The following is a 21,345-nucleotide window of genomic DNA, read 5'->3' on the forward strand; positions in this document are numbered from 1 at the left end:
GAGTAGATAAAAATCATTTTGCCAAGACATATTTTGATTGAATTAATAGCCTCGTCTTCATCCATCTTGTTGGTAAATACAGAGTACTTCACAGTAACGAGTCAGAGCAAATGACCATGCTTTCACAGTAATAATTAAACAACTGTTGTCAATTTTAGCAAAGTATGTAGGAATAAATAGAGGTCTCGTCCATTTTCTAGTTTCCAAAATAAGACTCATTGACAATCACAAATTAAGGTAGAACGCACCTCGGGGACAGACATTCGGACTCTCAAACTTTTATCATTCTCTTCTGATATACCACATGTGGGGGTTCATTTTAAAGTTCTTGGTGAAAGAAAACTATTCACTGGCTTAGTTTTTCGAAATTCGAAAATTTTTATTTTTCTCCATAGAGTTAATGTAGGGATGGTGGCCATTTTGAATTCCTTATATCGATAAATCTTGGGTAATTTGTTTCTCTAGTACCAAAATTTGCACAGTGACCCCCTAATTTTATTCTTGATTTTGAAAGAGAATGATTGAAAGATTCCTTGAGGAAAGTTAGAGCAAAAGTTTAAGTCTTTCACTTTCGAGGTGCATACTGCCTTAAAGTAAAATGATTATTGAATTCAAGTCTGTTAAGAAGAGAAGCATGTTCAGACATCAGGATATGAATGTCAGATTTTTAAAAGCAGTCAGCACATCCTATTTCATATGTACCAGTAATATCCACAGTTTATCAGTTATCAAATTTTTATCCTGAAGTTGCCTTGAAAAGATTACCACTCAATAATGTGTATAAATCCAACAAAACTAAATTGCTTTTAGAAAGGTTTATTTCATGCATTTCAGTCAATTTTATCACAGTGAACGTTGTTGCATAACTTTTAATCCATGACATCTCCAAAAATATGAGAAATTCAAAACAAATGCCATAGTATTATTGATGGGTATTGATGATATGATTGTAACATCAACTCAAATAGAACTTGTGGACAGTACTTTGCTTCGTAAGTTCTTAAAATGTGAATTTCTTGACAATATTTAATACATTAATTTTAACCCTTCAGAGAATATTGAATGTATGGCATTATGTCAGATATATGTATTTGTTGTTTCTTTTCTCCAGGTCGCTTTCTTCTCAAGAGAAGACATCTGTGCAATTTAGTAAGAGTCGTTTGCCAACAGTAAAGACTTCAAACATGTAAGATTCACTTTCATGTTTATTACCACAAGATATCTTTTATGCTTACTACAGTCAGGTGTCTTTTTCCTTTTAAGCACAAGACATTCAAAGAGCTGTCAAGCTAGCTCTTTGAAATACTGATTAGAAGTCCATTTAATAAAGGGACAAAGTCAGCCATTTTTCATGAATTTTTTTTGATAGGAGATACTACTTATATTGTTTGACATGTTGAAAGATACTGAATGAATGGGTGACCATGCATATATTCAACCCCGGTTTCAGACACGATACATGAAACCATCGCGAAAATGAATTAATGGTCATGATCATTGATTCATTTTTTCAAGGGTTTCATTTAATTTGTTTAAAACCGGGGTTGAATATATGCATGGTCACCCATTTATTCAGTATTTTTCAACATGTCAACCAGCAGTTCGTTACCACTCTAAATTTGGAGGGTCGTTTTCGAACGACTGCGCATGCCCAGATCTCAACTCGATTACGTCACTGACTTCGAAGTCTTCGTGTTTTGATTTTGACATCGGCTAATTTCGGCCTTTGTTTTAACGCTATGCAAGGCCAAGTTAGGAAAAATTCGGTCGTGGTTAACCTCGTGACTAACCTCACTACAACATCATGGCAGCAAGAGAGCATGATAAGTCGTAATTTGCCAACTTTTCGAGCTTTCTGTTTGACGTAGTGCGATCGTGACCTCAATGTTTTCAGTATCGGCAGTGACAGGTCAAGCACCTGCAGTTCAAAAATGTCCCATTTTCGCGTACTTATGTGTTTGTGAGCAATGTCATTCAAGTTATTCAATCGATAAATATAGATGAACAAAGGATGGCAGTTTCATTGAGCTACGTTGATGGGGGACGTTGGGGGACATTTTTGAAAATCGGTTACCCTTCCAAATTGTATTCGTTTAGCCTGGTCAAGCCAGCGAAATTGATGATCGCCGAACTGTGGATGTTTAAAGACTTCGGAAGTGCAGATTTTTGATAAAGAGCTTGTTTATTGACTGAATGTTTCCAAGTTGTCTTTCCCGGGGTTGAGGCATTTATCAAACTTCATAAGATTATTTCCAAATACCCCACACTAGGGTAGTACGTGGGTAGGGGTTGATATTGACTTCGTACTTTCCACTGCACTGTCCCTTATAAAGTTAAACCACATCGTAAATATGTTAAGCTTCAGCATGCTCGAGATACAGGTTTTAATACAGATACACTGCTGTTACTGTGTTAGTCAAACACGTGTATGTCACACATTCAGAACCGACCTAGACACATTGGGCACGGAGTGAAATCAGTTACTTTGCACGTCGCCTTCAAGTTCAACTTAATTCGCATTCCGAAACTTCATCATTAATATAGAAAGCCTACATACAGTGATAATACCAATGAATTGTCCCCTGGATTTACCAATGAATGGGCGCTCAGTTATGAACACGGACGAAAATGTACGGCAAAGCGAACATGGAGGTCTAAATCAGCTGAAATTGGTGTGTAAACAGCCTATTTACCCGATTCCAACTCGTCCGATTCCAACTCGCCCGATACCGACTCGCCCGATGCCAACTCGCCCAATACTATTTTGCAATTTTTGTGAGTACTTGGTGGGTAAAACAAAGTTTTATTTCTTAAAACAGCCTACAACAAATATTTCTAACATTGAGAACCATAGGTGCGGCTAGGGCTTGAAATATGTGCCAACGCGGAAAAGTTTTTATTTGCGTATTTCATGTTTTGCAAATCTCTTGAAAGAATAAATTTCGTTCGGTTTCTTTACGTAGCCTATAGGGAAAGTTACTGCAGTTACTGGCTCATGTCTTTAGGAACAGTATGAAAATAGCTGGCCTCTAGCTCTGCATGGCAGGGCTGTGTGTTACCGGCGTTATACGGCCTCCTCCCCCAAAAAAATCACATGGGCAGAGCTAGCTGGCCTCGGGCCATCGGGTTTGCGTACATGGAATCTACAACTACATCTCAAACAACGAGCAACTTGGCATCGGGCGAGTTGTATTCGGGCGACTTGGTATCGGGCGAGTTGGAATTGGGCAAGTTGGTTCTGGGCAGGTTGGGAAAGGTGCGAGTTGACTGTAATTCGTTACCCGGCTGCACTGTGGCCGGTCATTGTCCATTTCCGCGTCAGATAACGTAGGCAACACGTACGTACATAGATTCCCACTGTAATCTGATTGATGCATTCTGGATTGAATAGGCATGCACATATCAAAGTTCACGAGGTCATCCAATCTGCGATTGCGCTAACGACCCTCCAAATTTAGAGTGGTAACGAACTGACCAATGTAAGTAGTATCTTGCATCAAACAAAATTTATGAAAAATGGCCGACTTTCCTTGTCTTGTTGCTATCTTTGTTGTCTTTGACTACTTTTATTTGAATTCTTATCAAAATTTACTTCAGTCTTCAGTTTTCTTTCCTGATTTACCGACAAAATAACCTAACTTTGCGTAAGAGGTTTGTCCCTGCTCTAATCTACACCCTTGGCTAGTTAATTGGCATGGTATCTCTGGTCCATAAGCTGTACCCAGACTTGCCCTGAATGTTAAGCTGTACCCAGACTTGCCCTGAATGTTAAGCTGTACCCAGACTTGCCCTGAATGTTAAGCTGTACCCAGACTTGCCCTGAATGTTAAGCTGTACCCAGACTTGCCCTGAATGTTAAGCTGTACCCAGACTTGCCCTGAATGTTAAGCTGTACCCAGACTTGCCCTGAATGTTAAGCTGTACCCAGACTTGCCCTGAATGCCAAACGTTTAGGGACATTGGTGGGTCTGAACTAGCATCGCATCATGCAAAATATTGCACTCACAAAACAGTTGTTTTCATAACAATATGCCATGACCCTTTCCAGGAACTAGTGCATTGTCCAAGAGTAGTAGTTGTGTAATTTTGATAGTTTCCTTTTTAATTTTGACATGCATATTGTACATAGAAAAATACTCAAGTCTACAAGGGTGTGAAGCTTTGGGTGGGGGTGGGGTGGGGTTAAAGTGAGTAGTGATAAACCTTGAGGTAGCTACCTAGCATGGAATGGTGAGCTCATCTTGCTTCTAAATGTTATGTGATCTTTTCCCTTCCATGTATCTATGTATTTTTTGGTTCACCATATGTAAATAAAGTCACTTGACAATAACTTCTTTTTACACAATCAACAAGAACACAGATTAGGTACACAAACCACTGATTGGCGCTCTAGTCTGCACAATCATTTGATTGACAGCAATTTTCATATAACAAACAGATGTCTTTTGCCTAGCTTGACTACTGACAGTGCTTGACCACTGACAATGCCAAAAATGCTGAAAATCACCATTCTATCATGACCATTTTGGAAAATAATGTAATGTTTCTATCCATTGCAAACATATCTATGACAATTTTTTGTGTGCATACATGTAGATTTAACTTCACAATGAAAAAAGCTGGTAAAAGCAGCATTTTTGGCAGCTTGTCTCCATGTGTTGCCCCTTCAACTACATTTTGCATAATGAGCGTCACCAATATACCATCTCTATTTGTACCAGGACTCTGTATTTAAACAAGGAAAATTACATACAAGAGCAATATTTCGAGTTTTGAGACCAGTTTGTTCTGAGGAAATGTAATGAATGTGAACCGTTTCTATTGGTTATGAATTGTGGGTATTATTAAGGTAGTATGCGCCTCGAACGTGAAAGACTTCAACTTTTGTTCAAACTTTCCTCAGCGATCCTTTCAACCTTACTCTTTCAAAATCAAGAATAAAAATCAGGGGTCACCTGGAAAATTCTGGTACTAGAGAAACAAATTACCCAAGATTTACTGATATTTGAAATTCAAAATGGCCGCCATCCCTGTACTAACTCTATGAGGAAAAGTCAATCTTTGATTTTCGAAAAACTGAGAGGGTGAAAACTTTTCTTACTCCAAGAGCTTTAAAATGAACCCTGACAAGTGGTAGATCAGAATGGAATTGATAAAATTTGAAAGCGTGAACATCTGTGCCTGAGGTGCGTCTTACCTTAAATATAGAAACAAAGAGAGCAGCAGCATTTAGAAATGTAAGACACATACTAACAGTCAGTAAGTGAACTTTAAACATTTACACTGGAAATAAGTACAGCAAACAAAGAAAATAAGCACAGCATTACCTGGTTCTTGGTCAAGAGTGACCAAATAAACATCAGCAAAATCTTCCTATCTAATGCCCTTTTAAAAAATGCTACTGGTACCTTATGATACACAGTAACTCAAGATATTCAACAAACTAAACTTCAAACTGAGCTACTGGCGCATGGATACTATTCCATGTACAATCAAAGCCCATGTACAGTAGAAAGTCTGTGAAGGTCCAAAAGATAAAGACAACAAGCATTGCAGACGAGTTGACCAATGTCCGTTTAAGGGAAACTGTCAGCTTAGTTGCACATGTATACGTTCAAATTAAGTTACAATAGATAATGAAAATTTCATATTAACCTGCTTTTGACTGATAGAAATCACATTCAAATGCCTCTACAATAATCAGAAATACTCTTACAAGCACATGGAATGTTGCAATCAAATCTGGATGTGAACAGAAAAGGGACAAGGATTCAGTATTCAGTGTACAACATACTGTATGTAAGCAGTGAAAACTTACTGACTCAATGCCTGCAAAACACCTGAAAGATAGCCTGCTAAATGACAGGACACAACTAAGTCACTAACACAATCATAATAAACTTCATCTACACAGCAACATACTGTAACAAAGGAAAAATCCATTAAATTCCATCAACACATCACCTGTATTCACCAATGACAGAGATGATATGATGCAGTGCCAGTGAGTTCAAATTACTGAAACTCAAGACTTTCCTTTTTTCCCTTACTCTATTTGAATAGTTTTTTATAGCTTGAATGCTTTTGTACTCAAATAATCTATAATAAATTTAAATACTGCATCGTTATTTACCAATACATTTTCACTTTTTGTCTCTTGTTGTGTAGGTCCTTACCAAGGAGTAAGTCATATGGGAATCTTCACAGCTCCAGACAGATGTACTAATATTGAACTTACAGTGTGTTCACAGTGAGACAGAATTTGGTGCCGTCTTCTGCCTTGAGTTCTTCATCAATCAAACTGTTGATGTTCAAAAAATTCACTGAATCAGATCATTTTCTGAAACCGATATGCAAAGGACAGTCCTTAAACATTTGTTGATGCTTGTTTTTTTTCCAAATGAATCATGTATTTGGTGATAATCTACAATGTTAATGTCTCCGTGTTTGATGAATCCAGCATTGCCTTGAAATGGCTTTACATTCAACATTCTCAATACTGCCACACTAATAGATTAAAACTTAAAAATGAATCAATTTTTAGCATGATTAAAACTCTAGGTTTTAATAGAATAAGGTATTCTATTCTGATGATGGAAACCTTTTCCAATCACCAAATTAAAATTCATCCCAAGAGAACTGCCACTTTTTCAGATCACTGCTGTATCTTTACATTTTTTGTATTGATAATATAAATATTTGATGTGTGAGATTTTGTTTTTGTGTCCTCTCCATATGCAAATTATTTTCATGCATTAAGGTAGTATGCACCTCGAAAGTGAAAGACTTAAACGTTTGCTCTAACTTTCCTCAAGGAATCTTTCAATCATTCTCTTTCAAAATCAAGAATAAAATTAGGGGGTCACTGTGCAAATTTTAGAAATAGAGAAACAAATTACCTAAGATTTACTGATATTAGAAATTCAAATGGCCACCATCCGTGTGTTAACTCTATGGAGAAAAATAAAAAATTTCGAATTTTGTAAAACCATATATGGTAAAACTAAGCCGATGAAAAGTTTTCTTTCACCAAGAGCTTTAAAATGAACCCCCACATGTGGTATATCAGAAGAGAATTGGAAAAGTTTGAGAGTCCGAATGTGTGTCCCCGAGGTGCATTCTACCTTAAAAAGATGATGGAAAATCAAGGAAGAGAAGACTTTACACTGAACTGTTGGCAATAAAACTAAATTCATCAGCGTATGGTTACTTTTTTTGTCAATCCAGTAAATGATTTAACAGTCTAAAGTAGTCACCTGTAGAAAAATTGTGTATAAGAATATTCCTGAATTTATTTGAACAACTTTGTAAATAATGTATATAAATCAACTTTCTAAATTTTGGATGTTTGTATGTACTTTATTTGGATAAATAAATTTCACAGCATATTTTTCAAGCAAGGTAGTGTATACAACTAGTATTCCTTCTCTTACCTGATAATGACAATAAATTTGCTCACTTACTTATTTTGTCAGTAGCATGAAGTGTGTGAAACAAGTTATCTGTCTGAAATAATTCCTGTCCATATCAATCAACTCAATAAATATTTTTGAGCATAAAATAATGTATATTACCTGAACGAGTGTTGTATAAATCTGAGAAGTATGATTTATTATCATTCACACTATGTAAGATAGATTTAATTTGATCCATTCAGGATTGCCCTATTCCAGTTTTCATGAAACCTGTATTTATACAGTTGTAGAAGTTTTTGTCATTTTTGATGTACGAAAGACTCTATATGTCTTTGTATAGTGTGTACTTGTCAAGGAAGAACCCCATTTATGAGCTTCCACATTATTAGAGAATCATGTCTTGCAAAGGTTTATTTGATACTAGCCTCTGGCAATTGCTTAAATGGTTTGCACATCCACAAAAGAAATATTTCCACTGTTTAGATATTATTACCATAGATTTCTATAATTTGGACTACCTTGATTGATAATTGTTTCATTGAAATGTTTACATTCCTTCATTTTTTTTTCTATGTAACATTTACTTTTCTCGTGAATTGCAATAAAAGTTTATAAGAAAAAACACATGCCATGTTTTGTGGAATTTACTTTCTTATGCTGTGAATGGTTATATGTACCAAAGAGAGATTATATGGTAGGTTAGCAGCATCTGTATATATGTATGTCCGTCCGGATCAAAAACTCCAAATGACCCCTATATGACCTTAACATTCTGGCATTTTTGATGATAGGAATATATTCAAAAATGCATCTCTCTGATAATACAAACATTGCGAAATTTGTACAATGACAATGATATATCGGACTGAGAGACAACTCTGATGAATGCCATGATGAAACCATAATCAGTGGCAGCGGTGAAAATGATGAAGAACTTTTTTGAAGCTTTTGAGAGACAGGACATTGTATATACTAGGACTTGAAGCAGAGTAGGGTTTTTGAAAAAGCAATCTTCCACAGATATTTTTATTGTCAGCTCAAAGTGTATTTATTTATATAATTTATTCAAAAGGTCTTTACTATTGTTGAATTTTGAATTCAATTCAAGTCTTAAATTGGTTTCAAATATACATATGGAGAGACTGTGATAGGATGCTATTAAACTGTAAATAGCACAAAGAAAAAATTGACAAAGTCATTAAAATTTACTCTAGAAATGACACTGGGATGGCTGCCATGGCATTGCGGTCAAACTTTGCAAACTTTGTGACCTATGTCCAGAATGTGCAGAAGACAGAATTCTTCATTGCCAACAGAAAAAACAAAACATGACGGGATGCTCGCATCTAAAAAACAGTACACTTTTTTGGGCTCTTTCTGCACTGATAATATGCAATCTAACGTAGTTATATCAAATATAATCAGACATTACATAACGCTTAGTCAACAACTTCAGATACCAATAGCTTGGCCGGTACTACTTTATGCCAAGGTATTGTACAGTGAAGCGGCACAAACTCAATCTCGTGTAAACCTTGACAACAGTATTATCATTTCAGGACATCGGAATTTGTTCCTACTTTTATTAATTTGAACTAACATATGGCTTGTAGTATATTTATAGGTCCTAATCTGTGAAAATTAGGGTACAATGTTCAAAGAAGTTCAAGGCGAACGATTATCTGTATAAGTGAAGTGTGTAAGGCAAATCTCTTCCCCGCACACTGGCTTTAATCGCTATCTCTAATCACATTTTGCAAACAGCTTACGAGATGGCAAATAACTTTAATTAGAAGCTCCATACCCGTTGAAAAGCCCATTTGCCGGGGTGAATATGCCTTGAAAGTGCACTGTTATTTAGATGGGAACGTCCCGTCATGAAAAAATCAAGGTAAACACATGGAGAAATGGGGAAAATATTTACAACTAACTGCATGGTCCACAAGAATGACTTATTTTCACTGATACATCGTTGTATTGTGTATCTATGTCGATACTTTTGACAGTTATGAGTAATGCGACTGTTTTTCCTTTTATGTGACTCCAATAAAAATCTTGTAAATAAAAAAAGTGGTCATAATTTAAAGAGTCAGTAGACATGGGGGATTATACTGCTATTTTCAACAAAGGCACAAAGTATTCTCTGCCAACCCTGGCCATGATAAATGAACACTCCCTTAGTACAAAGTATTCTCTGCCAACCCTGGCCATGGTAAATGAACACTCCCTTAGTACGAAGTATTCTCTACCAACCCTGGCCATGGTAAATGAACACTCCCTTAGTATGAAGTATTCTCTGCCAACCCTGGCCATGGTAATGAACACTCCCTTAGTACGAAGTATTCTCTGACAACCCTGGCCATGGTAAATGAACACTCCCTTAGTACAAAGTATTCTCTGACAACCCTGGCCATGGTAAATGAACACTTCCTTTGGACAAAGTATTCTCTGCCAACACTCCCTTAGTACAAAGTATTCTCTGACAACCCTGGCCATGGTAAATGAACACTTCCTTAGTACAAAGTATTCTCTGACAACCCTGGCCATGGTAAATGAACACTACAAAGTATTCTCTGACAACCCTGGCCATGGTAAATGAACACTCCCTTAGTACAAAGTATTCTCTGCCAACCCTGGCCATGGTAAATGAACACTCCCTTAGTACAAAGTATTCTCTGCCAACCCTGGCCATGGTAAATGAACACTCCCTTAGTACAAAGTATTCTCTGCCAACCCTGGCCATGGTAAATGAACACTCCCTTAGTACAAAGTATTCTCTGCCAACCCTGGCCATGGTAAATGAACACTTCCTTAGGACAAAGTATTCTCTGCCAACACTCCCTTAGTACAAAGTATTCTCTGCCAACCCTGGCCATGATAAATTAACACTCCCTTAGTACAAAGTATTCTCTGCCAACCCTGGCCATGGTAAATGAACACTCCCTTAGTACGAAGTATTCTCTGCCAACCCTGGCCATGGTAAATGAACACTCCCTCAGTACAAAGTATTCTCTGCCAACCTTGGCCATGGTATTATGATCACTCCCTTAGTTAAAGGTACATGTAATGCAAGTGTAGTTTACATCACTTTTTCACTCAGTCTCCGATAGTTCTTGCTTGCTTAAGGATACATATTAGAGGAGTAAATTACAATATAGCTGAAACATGAAGATATATGTTTTTAGAAATAAGCAAGAATTAGCTGTAGCAATTCAAAAGACACATCTGGAAGTTCATCAACAAGGATGGTTGCCGAAGTTGTTTCAAAAATTAAATTTAAAGATTTGACAAAGTCAGCTGTGTCCCCAAAGTTTTCAGGGCCCTCCAGGTCATCCCCATAATGGCATAACAACAACAATTATTGATTGAATGTAACAAATAGAATCACAACGTTGTGCATCTTAATAAAAAACCCGCTTTTCCATTGTGTTCTAAAGTACGTTTTACAATTTTGACCCGCGACGTATAGATGTAACTGGAACGATGTGTAAAAAATCATTCAAACATATGCAATTCGCCTTTGATGTATGGCCCGCTATTACCGGCTTGACCGTTAATTAGAAACCAATTAACAGAGCGTCAAGTCGTTGAATTAGCTCGAGCACCAAAGCAATCATTATACAACGAATAATCACTTTATGGTGCTTCCGTATGGTCAATCGCACAATCTCGTGTAAAATTTCACATAGTGCAGTACTTTTTGTCTCCTAGGTGAAAATTGCAATTATTTATACCGGTCGCTAGACAGTTTCACCGGCTATTCATTGTGTATTCGGTGCATTTGCAGTTCAATGCATGGTGTTTTGCATATTTGAAAGGATTCCAAATGCCTTCCCCGTTCAGATTGAACTATTTCGGAGGGACGCTTCATCTGCACATCTACTTGAATACGACTAATCGGAACAATAACTGTAGGTTACTAGTCTTAATGTTGTATTCCGTTAATTCTTCCTTTCATCACCTTTATGTATATGTAAAATTAGCGATTATTCTGTGTGTTTCAAAAAGTATAACCATTTTCTCAAAGTTGCCTTTTGTACACCCCTATAATAAATGGATTGTCCCTAAAACAACAACACAATACTCAACCCCACACAGTACAGAACTGTGATTTCAACTTTGTTGGCGAGGAGTAACGTCTCACTCTGGATTTTCTCTGGATTACATATGTATTTCGCAGATTTTCCACGATGCAGTCCTTGGCCAGGACGCTCATTATTATCGGCTTAATTTCGGGTAAGTTCTATAGTTATTACATTATGATAGCGATCGTAAAATACCGGGCAGAGGCTGGATGAGTCCGTGATCGGTTAAGTGTACACTTCAAAGTTTGAGGTGGGTATGGCACACACACTGTCGTGGCATGGAGATATAAGGTGTTCGCTTGGATACGATTCGCTGACCCGTTCATACATTCAAAACTCAGGGGGACTTCATTTTCATATGAATGTATGATACGTCTCGGATTAAAGTATTTGTTGTCGTACTCAGTACAACACCCGTTCAATTTCGTAAGATGTCAGCTTTGAGCTTAGCAATGAGTTTCTCATGACGGAGAACCAGAAGTTTTAGCTGCGAGAACTCGCGTCTTCAAGGCTGTAAGTAATGACTACATGTAATGTCTTCACTCGTTGTTCCCGTTTTGGTCAGGGTACAACTGTTGTTGAATCATTCTTGCAGGTTCTACAAACAGTCTTCTAATGTAAGCCTGTTTGAGATCCGATACCGCTGGCTGATCAAAAGTCGATTCCAACCGGTAATCTTTCGCTGAAGTCAGTAATATGGAACGATCATGATAAGGAACACACGGTTTAATGATTGCAAATGTGCTCATGATTAGAAAACTAACTTCAACCGATTTTACTGTAAAGTAATTTTTCAGTGAAACTTGCTTGACATTAAACGCAAAGCCAGTGTTCTACCTTGTAAGTCATAAGACCATGAGAATATATCGTTGTATACAAGGTTTATATACAACTGCTAAGTGAAGTCTTCCATGTCAACACCTGGTCATACAGCAATGGTTTTGTATTTTTGTTACCTGTTTAACCATCCTTCACCTGTGTAAAGGGGACGTTTGTAAGAGTTAATAAAATCTAGTCTTTTTAGGAAGACCAACTCAAACGCGACAGAGGCTGAAGTGCACCTACTTTTAGTCTTCTTGCTTACGAACTGTATTTGTTGAAGTAACTGAAGACGAGACACATTCTGGCTGGTTTGGTTTTTACTACCATTCAAATATATTGAAGGGTGGTCCAGTCCAACAGGGAATGCAGTTCCATGCAGTTTTTGCATTTTATCAGTTCGGTGTCAAAAATGTCGTGTAAGTGAAAATATCAACGAGCAAATACCTGAGTACAATCTTGAGAGAGAGAGAGAGAAAGAAACAGTTACAACGGTTTTAGAAGTTTCTTCTCTATTCGCAACGTCGCACCAAAGCGTCTGCAGTCAGGTATCCCCTTTTTGTACAAACAAGAAATTTAGCAACGTGTCTCACAATTTTCAGTTGATACTACCGTACAGGAATTCATTCACACAAGAAAAACCCTGAAATATACAGTTAGAATACAGAAACTTAGATGATCTCAGTTCAAATCAAAATATCAATGAGGGGACTGTTTGATGAGTTTGGAAACATGTTATTATATGAAAATAAACAAGTAGGAATGATGAATTTAGAAACATGCGATTCGATGAGCAGACTTTTATATTCACAGTATTGTCAATGAAAATATCAGCTCTACAGTATTGTGGAAGCTGTTTAGAAGACAATACAGGTGATACACGGTGGACAGTACTCATGAACTCCCTTTCAGGTAGAGATTAGTAACAGATATTCAGAAAACTCATTGAAAGAAATGCAATAGTTTGATATGGTCTTCCTAAAAATTCACCTTTATTGTCAGAAAACAGGAAAAGAGGTAGTTTTGTTGTTGGAGCTGTATCAGTTGTTGTATTGAAATCTCCTTGTTCAAATCACCTAACAACTTACCGGTATCTGTCATAAGCTGTGAACCATGGAACAAGATCACTTGTTGGAAGGATGTTCATGAAATAAGTAAAACTACGCTGCAGACACTTCTGAGCATTTCTGACATGTTCTTCTAACCTTTCAACTTCCATTGGTGATGTTGACTTCAGATCAACATATTCATAACAGTGACAGAGAATCTCCAACTTCTCAAAATATACAACACAGGATACTGTACATTGATGCCATTAGGTGCCATATAGCGTTATCGTATATTTGATTTCATTGTATTTTGAAAGACAAGTTTGTCTTTCTTTGGAATCAAACACTTTAAATGTTCTTTAAGTTTGATCTCATTGTTTGAAATCATCATAGGTGAGGGCAGAAAATCACTTATGCCGGTAAATTTTTCAAGATGTAGCCTGTACACTCACTCATGAATACCTGGACATATGCTTTAATATCATTAGTTAATGAATGATATGTTGACAGTAATTAATCCCTCATAGGATGTTGTGGCTATTCTTATTCATAGATTTCTGATGTTTATATGTTGCTGTACTGATAAAAATTTGCTGGCTCAGTTTGTCCTGTGGATATAGCTTTTGGTTAGAAGTTAATTGCACAATATGCCTGGAATGCTACCAAAGTTTTCAATTATTTAATACCCATACTCAGGCACATGTACTGTTATATCTCTCATAACACATGACAAGTAAGACAAAAATGTTAAATATTAATACCAAAATATATTTTAATTTTTGTTTTGTTTGTTTATAAAATGCTCATGGTAAAAAAGTCAAAAGTTTTCAAACTTCCAGCTGAGTAGATGTGAAATTTTACTTTAAGGTAATATGCACCTCAAAAGTAAAAGACTTAAACTTTTGCTCAAATTTTCCGCAGTGAAACTTTCAACCATTTTCTTACCAAAGCAAGAATAAAAATCAGGGGTCACCCTGCAAACTTTGGTACCAGAGAGACAAATAACTTGCAATTTCTCAATATTTGAAATTCAAAATGGCCGCCATCCCTGTGTTAACTCTATGGGAAAAAATAAAATTTTGGATTTTCGAAAAACTAAGATTGTGAAACCTTTTCTTTTGCCAAGAGCTTCAAAATGAGCCCCAACAAGTGGTAGGTCAGAAGAACATTGATAAAATTTGAAGGCCCGAATTTCTGTCCCCGATTTGCGTTCTACCTTAAAGCTTGTTTTGATGTTTGATAGTGAAGAAGCAACAGCAGCAGTTGCCTTGTGTTGTTACAATAATCGGAAGAAAAAGTTGTGATGTGGTATCGTAGTTGCAGTTCTTCCGGATAAGACAAGGAAAAGTTGGATATGGGGTAACTTGCCATCAGGGTTTGTACCTTGATAAGGTATCATGACAGCCTTAGATTGTAATATTGGTAATGTTCTAATCAGTTAGTATCGGTTTAATGTTACAGTGGTAAGATTGGGGTCATTTGTACCTAGTGTGTGGTAAATTATGTTCAAAGGTGAGATTTGCTTGCGTATATTTAGGTGATGTTGCATAGAAATAGAAAATAATTTTGGAACAGCAAGACTATGGTGCAGCAAGACTATTGAACAGCAAGACTATGGAACAGCAAGACTATGGTGCAGCAAGACTATGGTGACACATAAGCTTCACCATGGATTGACATGGGTAGCACTTGACATACACATAGATTATTATACATACCAGACATTGAAACACTTACAAAAAAGACCATGGTCAGTTAATGTCATTTGCGACAAAATCCGAAATATATTTAGTGATACTATTACAGCCTGTGTAGCCTAACCATAAACCTATGACCTATGACCTATGAGTTCTTTAATTACTGATTTGTTTAGTCCAGGGTGTTGTTCAAGTAAAATGCACAGGTTTCACAAATGCACTTGAATGTGATACAGCAAAGGTGAATGTGATATAGCAAAGGGACAACTAAAGATTAGTGGACACACGCAAACTTAAAGGGATCTACAAGGGGGCTCTGATGGGGTGGGAGGAGGGGGCAATGATGTTATGAGTGGACTCCCTAGGTCACTAACAATTCAAACAAATTTCTTTGTGTCAACTTATCTTCAGTCTTGCCAAGCAAAGAAAAGTTGCAGTGCTTCTTCAGGCGTTTTGATCAGTTGATACCAATGATAGTGTGAAGTTAGGGGGAGGAGGGGTTGCTAGAAGGCATTCATTTGGGGTGAGGGGGAGGAGGGGTTGCTAGAAGGCATTTAGTTTGGGTGAGGGGGAGGAGGGGTTGCTAGAAGGCATTTAGTTTGGGTGAGGGGGAGGAGGGGTTGCTAGAAGGCATTTAGTTTGGGTGAGGGGGAGGAGGGGTTGCTAGAAGGCACACAGTTGTGGTGAGGGGGAGGAGGGATTGCTAAAATGCATACACTGAGGCGGGTCTGCAAGGTTGTAGTCAGGATATAAGTACGAAGAGAACTCTGATGGTGTAATGAAGAGAGGTTTGTTATAGGGAACTTTTTGATATAGATATAGTGAAGATACTGAAAGGTTTTAGATAGAGGTTGTACATTGAGAAGACCCCAGGAGATTATAGTTAGTGGTCACTTACTGAGGAGACATTGGTTGTGGCGAGAGAAATCTTCTGTGGAGTTCTAGCAAGATTAAATGAACTGACCAATAGAAATTTTAGTTTAATTGGTGGTGAGTTCTAATGATTGGAGTCATTTGAAGTTTGTAGTGAGGGTACTCTGGGAGGTTTTAGTAGAGTTTGTGAACTGGGGACTCTGGGGTGTTATGTTGAGGGGCTGTGTACTTGAGAGTCTCTTGGATGTTGTATTGAGGGGCCGGGTTGTGTACTGGAGGGTCTCTTGGATGTTATATTGAGGGGCCGGGTTGTGTACTGGAGGGTCTCTTGGATGTTATATTGAGGGGCCAGGTTGTGTACTGGAGGGTCTCTTGGATGTTCTATTGAGGGGCCGGGTTGTGTACTGGAGGGTCTCTTGGATGTTATATTGAGGGGCCAGGTTGTGTACTGGAGGGTCTCTTGGATGTTATATTGAGGGGCCGGGTTGTGTACTGGAGGGTCTCTTGGATGTTCTATTGAGGGGCCGGGTTGTGTACTGGAGGGTCTCTTGGATGTTATATTGAGGGGCCGGGTTGTGTACTGGAGGGTCTCTTGGATGTTATAGTGAGGGGCCGGGTTGTGTACTTGAGGTTCTCTGGGATGTTGTGAGGGGATGTGTACTTGGGGACTCAGGAATATTGTGGTGAGGGGTTATGTACTGGGGGACTGGGATGTGGTGAGAGGTTGTGTTCTGGGGTATCTGTGATGTTATGGTGAGGGACTTATTTAATTAGGGGACTTGAGTTGTAGTGAAGGGTTGATTGGGTCATGGGAGGCTGTGTTATAGTGAGTTATATATCAAATTTACATATTAGACTCTGAGAGGAGAGTGTAGGAGGTTTAAGTTAGGGCCTATGCACTTATGGGGATTTTATTAGGTTGTATTGAAAGGTCAGGATGGAGGGGATTCTGGAAAATTGTAATCATTTACAGGAAGTCAAGGGGCTGCTGTGGTCATGAGATAAACATGAGATATAGATTTCAATGAAAGGAATTTAGAAATAGTATGTTTTAGTGAATCCATTAATGTAATAAATTGTATTTAATTTCACTGTCACATCATGTAGCAGTGTTGTTGGTATTTTGATCAACATTAGCATGAAGTCCCAGTGAAGCCAATTTTGTATAGTGAAATGTTGTGATCAAGGGGCAGTTCTAAATATTGGATATTTTTATTGTTGAAGATGTCAGTGAAGGGACATACCTTATTGAAAGACTGAGTGTGTTGATGTGTTTGGAAAAGATTGTTGTCAGGGAAGGAGTGGTGCTAGTGTACTGTGGGATTGTTGTTATGGTTGTTGTAAACAGAAGTTAGAGCTTGGACTAACCCAGGATTTGTTCTCAGAAGATACTATCTTCAATAAGGAGATTATGTAGTGATGAGGAATTGTAGTAAGGGTGTTACATAGCGAAAGGAAGTCATTGTAAAGGGTTAAAAATAGTGAAAGGATGTCGTTGTAAGGGTTAGTGTGTTGAAAGGAAGTTTTAGGGCATAAGTCACCGATAGCAGCAGAAATCTACTTAATTTTACACAATACATTAAACTATGATAGCTGAATGTAAACACAAAGAAATAAACTGATCTGTGAAATTCATTTAATGCTATGTCCTGTAATTTTTTTTTTTCAGTTTGAAGTGTGTCAAATGTGTGGCACACACCCAGTAGTTAATGGCTGGCATAATTGATGGTATGTATTGGAAGCTAACAATCTGCTTTGCATCACCATTCTATTTGTAAGCCTTGGTACCAGCCTTGTGCCACAATGCCCTCAAGATATAACTCCATTGTGTAGGTCAAAGGTCAACATCTAGAGTACCATCCTGTACTTTGTCACACTTGTTGGAAAAATAATGTCATGTAAGAGGATTACGTTGGCCTTGGTTTTGCTTGATTAAATGAAAACAGATCATTCCATCGAATTTGATATCAAATGAGATTTAATTAGCGTCAATTGCTTGATCCACTCCTAATGCAAATGAGTTGCGTAGTGGATTAACTCATTGTTTCATGTGAAAGGTCTCTGGAATTTCATTGTTAAGGATTTCCAAGTTGTTGAAATATTAAAATGTCTGGGATAACAGTATGTCAACACATTTACTGTTGCTAGACACCAACAGTGTCAACACAGACTGATTTCAAGAAAACAAGTTGGCTGAAAATAGCATCATTTGGATGGAATTTTAAGTAAATCAAATAGGATGAGATACTGTGTGTGGCAAAGTTATTTTAGAAGACATCTCATTTAAAAAAATTGCAATAGCCATGCCAAGTGATGCTGTGTCTTACTGTAGGCAGTTTTCTTGTCCAGAGTCAATGTTCCGTATCTGAATGCTTTGTTAGTGGAAACCAAATCCATATTCATGTTCTCTGAAAGTTAATGATACAATGCTGCCATTTTCTGTGAAAACAAAACAGGTAAATATACTGACCATTGGAGAGGCAGGCATGGAATGGATGGTGTTGTTAGTAATGATCACACTTAAAGAATGCCCAAGGGAGTAAGTCAACAGAGAAACAAACTGGTGACTTGTAAAGTAGGAAAAAAGGAAATGAATTCTGGTATAAAAGGAAGACTACAATGCCATGAATTTCCTGCATTTTAGAATACAGCTACTGTTGCACAACCGCCTTCAGGTTGACTTTTTATGATTTGTAAATGAAGTCATTTTGTCAACCTCTATTGCCAAGGCATTGTTCCAATGGATATTGGAGAAAGTGGATATGCAGTTAGTGATCACTACTGAAGTAGATTTTTTGGACACACACAAAGGGTATTGCGAAATACCTGTTGTTAGCTTTTACATAATCAGCTGGTACTGCCATCCCCTTAGTGTTCACTGTAAGATTGAGACCGCTTGGCCATAATTATAGTTGTTACTAAGCTAGCTTGTACTGTACAAGGCTTTGTTGTTCTGCTACAGGGAGTACAATAATGTGTTAGTACGATTCATCTATCGTGATGGAAGGCATAATACTGTTACCATGCATAAATGACACTGTGCACAATATAGGATGTAGTTTATATCTGAGACGGTTTGGACTTCAATGTTTCGGTTGTAAAATAAGCTAATGAATGTCACAGTGTTACATTTCCAGGTAAGCTTTTTAGTCAGAATATCAGAATAAATACTATTGTGAAGTTCCTATGATTTGAATCTACCTCCATTAGTTTTCTATAAACCCAAAGCTATAGAAGCCAAATGGCAAAGACACAAGTCCACATTCTCATGCGTTACAAGAAGTTTAATGAAATTTGCCATTCACTCCCATTTCTAATTTCCTTACAATTGACAAAACTTTGACTGTGGCATGCAGACTGTATGTCTCCATGTGTGCTAATATATCTGGTCAAAGTGGAGCCACTGTAAAAGCTTCTCAGTGATTGAAATCAGAATCAGCAACGCTTGAATAAACCTGGGTGTCCTTCACTGAGTGATTGATCAAATGAATCCACATGTGTACTGGGACAAGATAAGAATTGAGGTCACCTTTGATACAAATGTGTGTCACTGTTCATCTTTACCTTAAGCAATGATTTGAGTATACCAGTGAAGATTTTCTATAAAATACCAACCATAGTTTGCTATTGGAATGTTAAATATATCTACCATGTTATCGACTGATAATGGATTGACCATGTGAGGTTTGGAAAAGCCTTGAAAGTTAAAATCAGTCACATGACTGAGTGACACTGAATACTATTTTATCTTTGGTGACAATTGGAGTTCAATATTTGACAAGCATTGTAGTAGTATATGACTTGTAGATTTGCCAGCAAAGAGGGCAGGCTGATATGTTCTTGTATTAGCTGTAAATATTAATGTTTAACAAAAAAGTCTCAGATCTGACATGTGCTGCATAATAGTGCTATTCCGACATAAGATAAGATTAAATATGTTTGTTGCTTGGTTGAAAGAATGTGCTGAGGTTATCTTTAATGCCAGTCAGCAAATCTTATTGCATGATATTAATCAATTATGCCTACTTAGTGTTTCCCGTGACCAATTCTGCCTTTTAGTGAATGTTGGTAGTGTTTCCTTAATCAATCCTGTGAATCCCTTTTCCTGCCGAGCCTCCCTGTCTGTTATCCTGCCAAGTCAGTCAAAACCGGCCCCCTTTTCTGTGTCTACAGAAAATTGGCTCTCCTGCATGCTTTCCTGCCAGGCATTTGGCGGGAAAATACCACATTTTAGGGGTATGATTTACCGACCATATACGTGTTAGACTTCCAAAGTTTTTGCATGCCTGTATAGAGGGCACCCCCGCTCATGGTGTTGTGTGGAGAAAATAATGAGGTCTTGGGCGTTGTTTGCCCCGGGGGACCTGTATATTGCAGTTTCTAGCTTACTTTTGCGGAAGTAAAGCTCGTTCGCCGTCACGCACATCCACACCGCGGAAACATCACCTCGCTTGTGGGTTAGTAGAAGACCCAGGGTTTAGTGCTATGGGTGCGGCAGCACCCTAAAACCTGTCCTGTTCCTCCTAGGTTGTGTCTCTTGGCCATGTACTTTGAATGACTTGGGAGAGTCGCACAGTGCAGTCGGCTTTAACGTGGTGTCAACGACTTAGCTTTTCCATGGAAGGAAAGCATGTACGTAGTTTGGCCTGATCAGGGCACAGTTACGTCATTAGTGCTACCATTTCCTAACAGGTGAGTTGTGCAGTTGTTAGTAAGGTGTAGTTTTGTACCATCTTAGCTCTAGGTAATGCAATTGCTATATGCACTACCGATATGACAGATGGTTGGTAGAACGTCTGTGTCGTACTAGTACAGCCTCCTTTGGGCTGTACCCCTCCCACGTGATACGTATTCATCCATTACTATAGTGTCCTTACGGATCTGCCAAAAAAAACGAAACTGGGGTACAAACGAAACGAACAAAAATATGCGGTCATGGTAGAGTATTTTATTCAGGAGTCTGTCTCGACATCTGAGTGCCAGGTCCATGTTACAAAAATTACAATCTGGGAATTGTAATCTATGTGGTACAAAATAATCTATGTTTCAATTTACAATCAGCGGATCGTAAAGCACAAACAAACAGCACAACCGTGGACAAGCAAAATATTAAGACTTTATCGTTTATTATTATTATCGTTTGTTATTATCATTCACAATATCTTCAATTTATATAAAGACAATTATCAATTATCTGCATGCATTTCAAGGACAAGGATAACCTTTGCCTCTCATGTATTTATGCAGTTTGTAATTAACACAATTTAGCAAGGTGAAACTTTGGCTACATGCCAAGTGGGTGTTATAATCTACTGGATTATATATTTAGCAACTTGATGTTTCTACTTCATATTGATTACGATATGAAACTCAAAGATTCATTTATTGCATGTTAAAACAACCAACC

At 37.7% G+C, this 21,345-nt stretch overlaps 2 protein-coding genes across 2 annotated transcripts in view; both read left to right on the top strand.

Annotated features, from left to right (window-relative positions):
- Positions 1-8,039, top strand: part of LOC139119031 (kinesin-like protein KIF18A) — a 45,636-nt gene extending 37,597 nt beyond the window's left edge. Inside the window, exons 14-15 of the mRNA XM_070683035.1 lie at positions 1,112-1,186; positions 6,169-8,039. Of these exons, the coding sequence (XP_070539136.1) occupies positions 1,112-1,186; positions 6,169-6,226 (133 nt within the window). The 3' untranslated portion in view covers positions 6,227-8,039. The remainder of the gene's footprint in view (positions 1-1,111; positions 1,187-6,168) is intronic.
- A 3,476-nt stretch (positions 8,040-11,515) lies between these two features.
- LOC139117476 (low-density lipoprotein receptor-related protein 4-like) overlaps positions 11,516-21,345 on the top strand; it is a 120,319-nt gene continuing 110,489 nt past the window's right edge. The window contains 1 exon segment of the mRNA XM_070680651.1: positions 11,516-11,651. Within this exon segment, the coding sequence (XP_070536752.1) occupies positions 11,606-11,651 (46 nt within the window). The 5' untranslated portion in view covers positions 11,516-11,605.

Source organism: Ptychodera flava, chromosome 1, assembly GCF_041260155.1.
Source record: "Ptychodera flava strain L36383 chromosome 1, AS_Pfla_20210202, whole genome shotgun sequence".
In the NCBI taxonomy this organism is placed as follows: domain Eukaryota; kingdom Metazoa; phylum Hemichordata; class Enteropneusta; family Ptychoderidae; genus Ptychodera; species Ptychodera flava.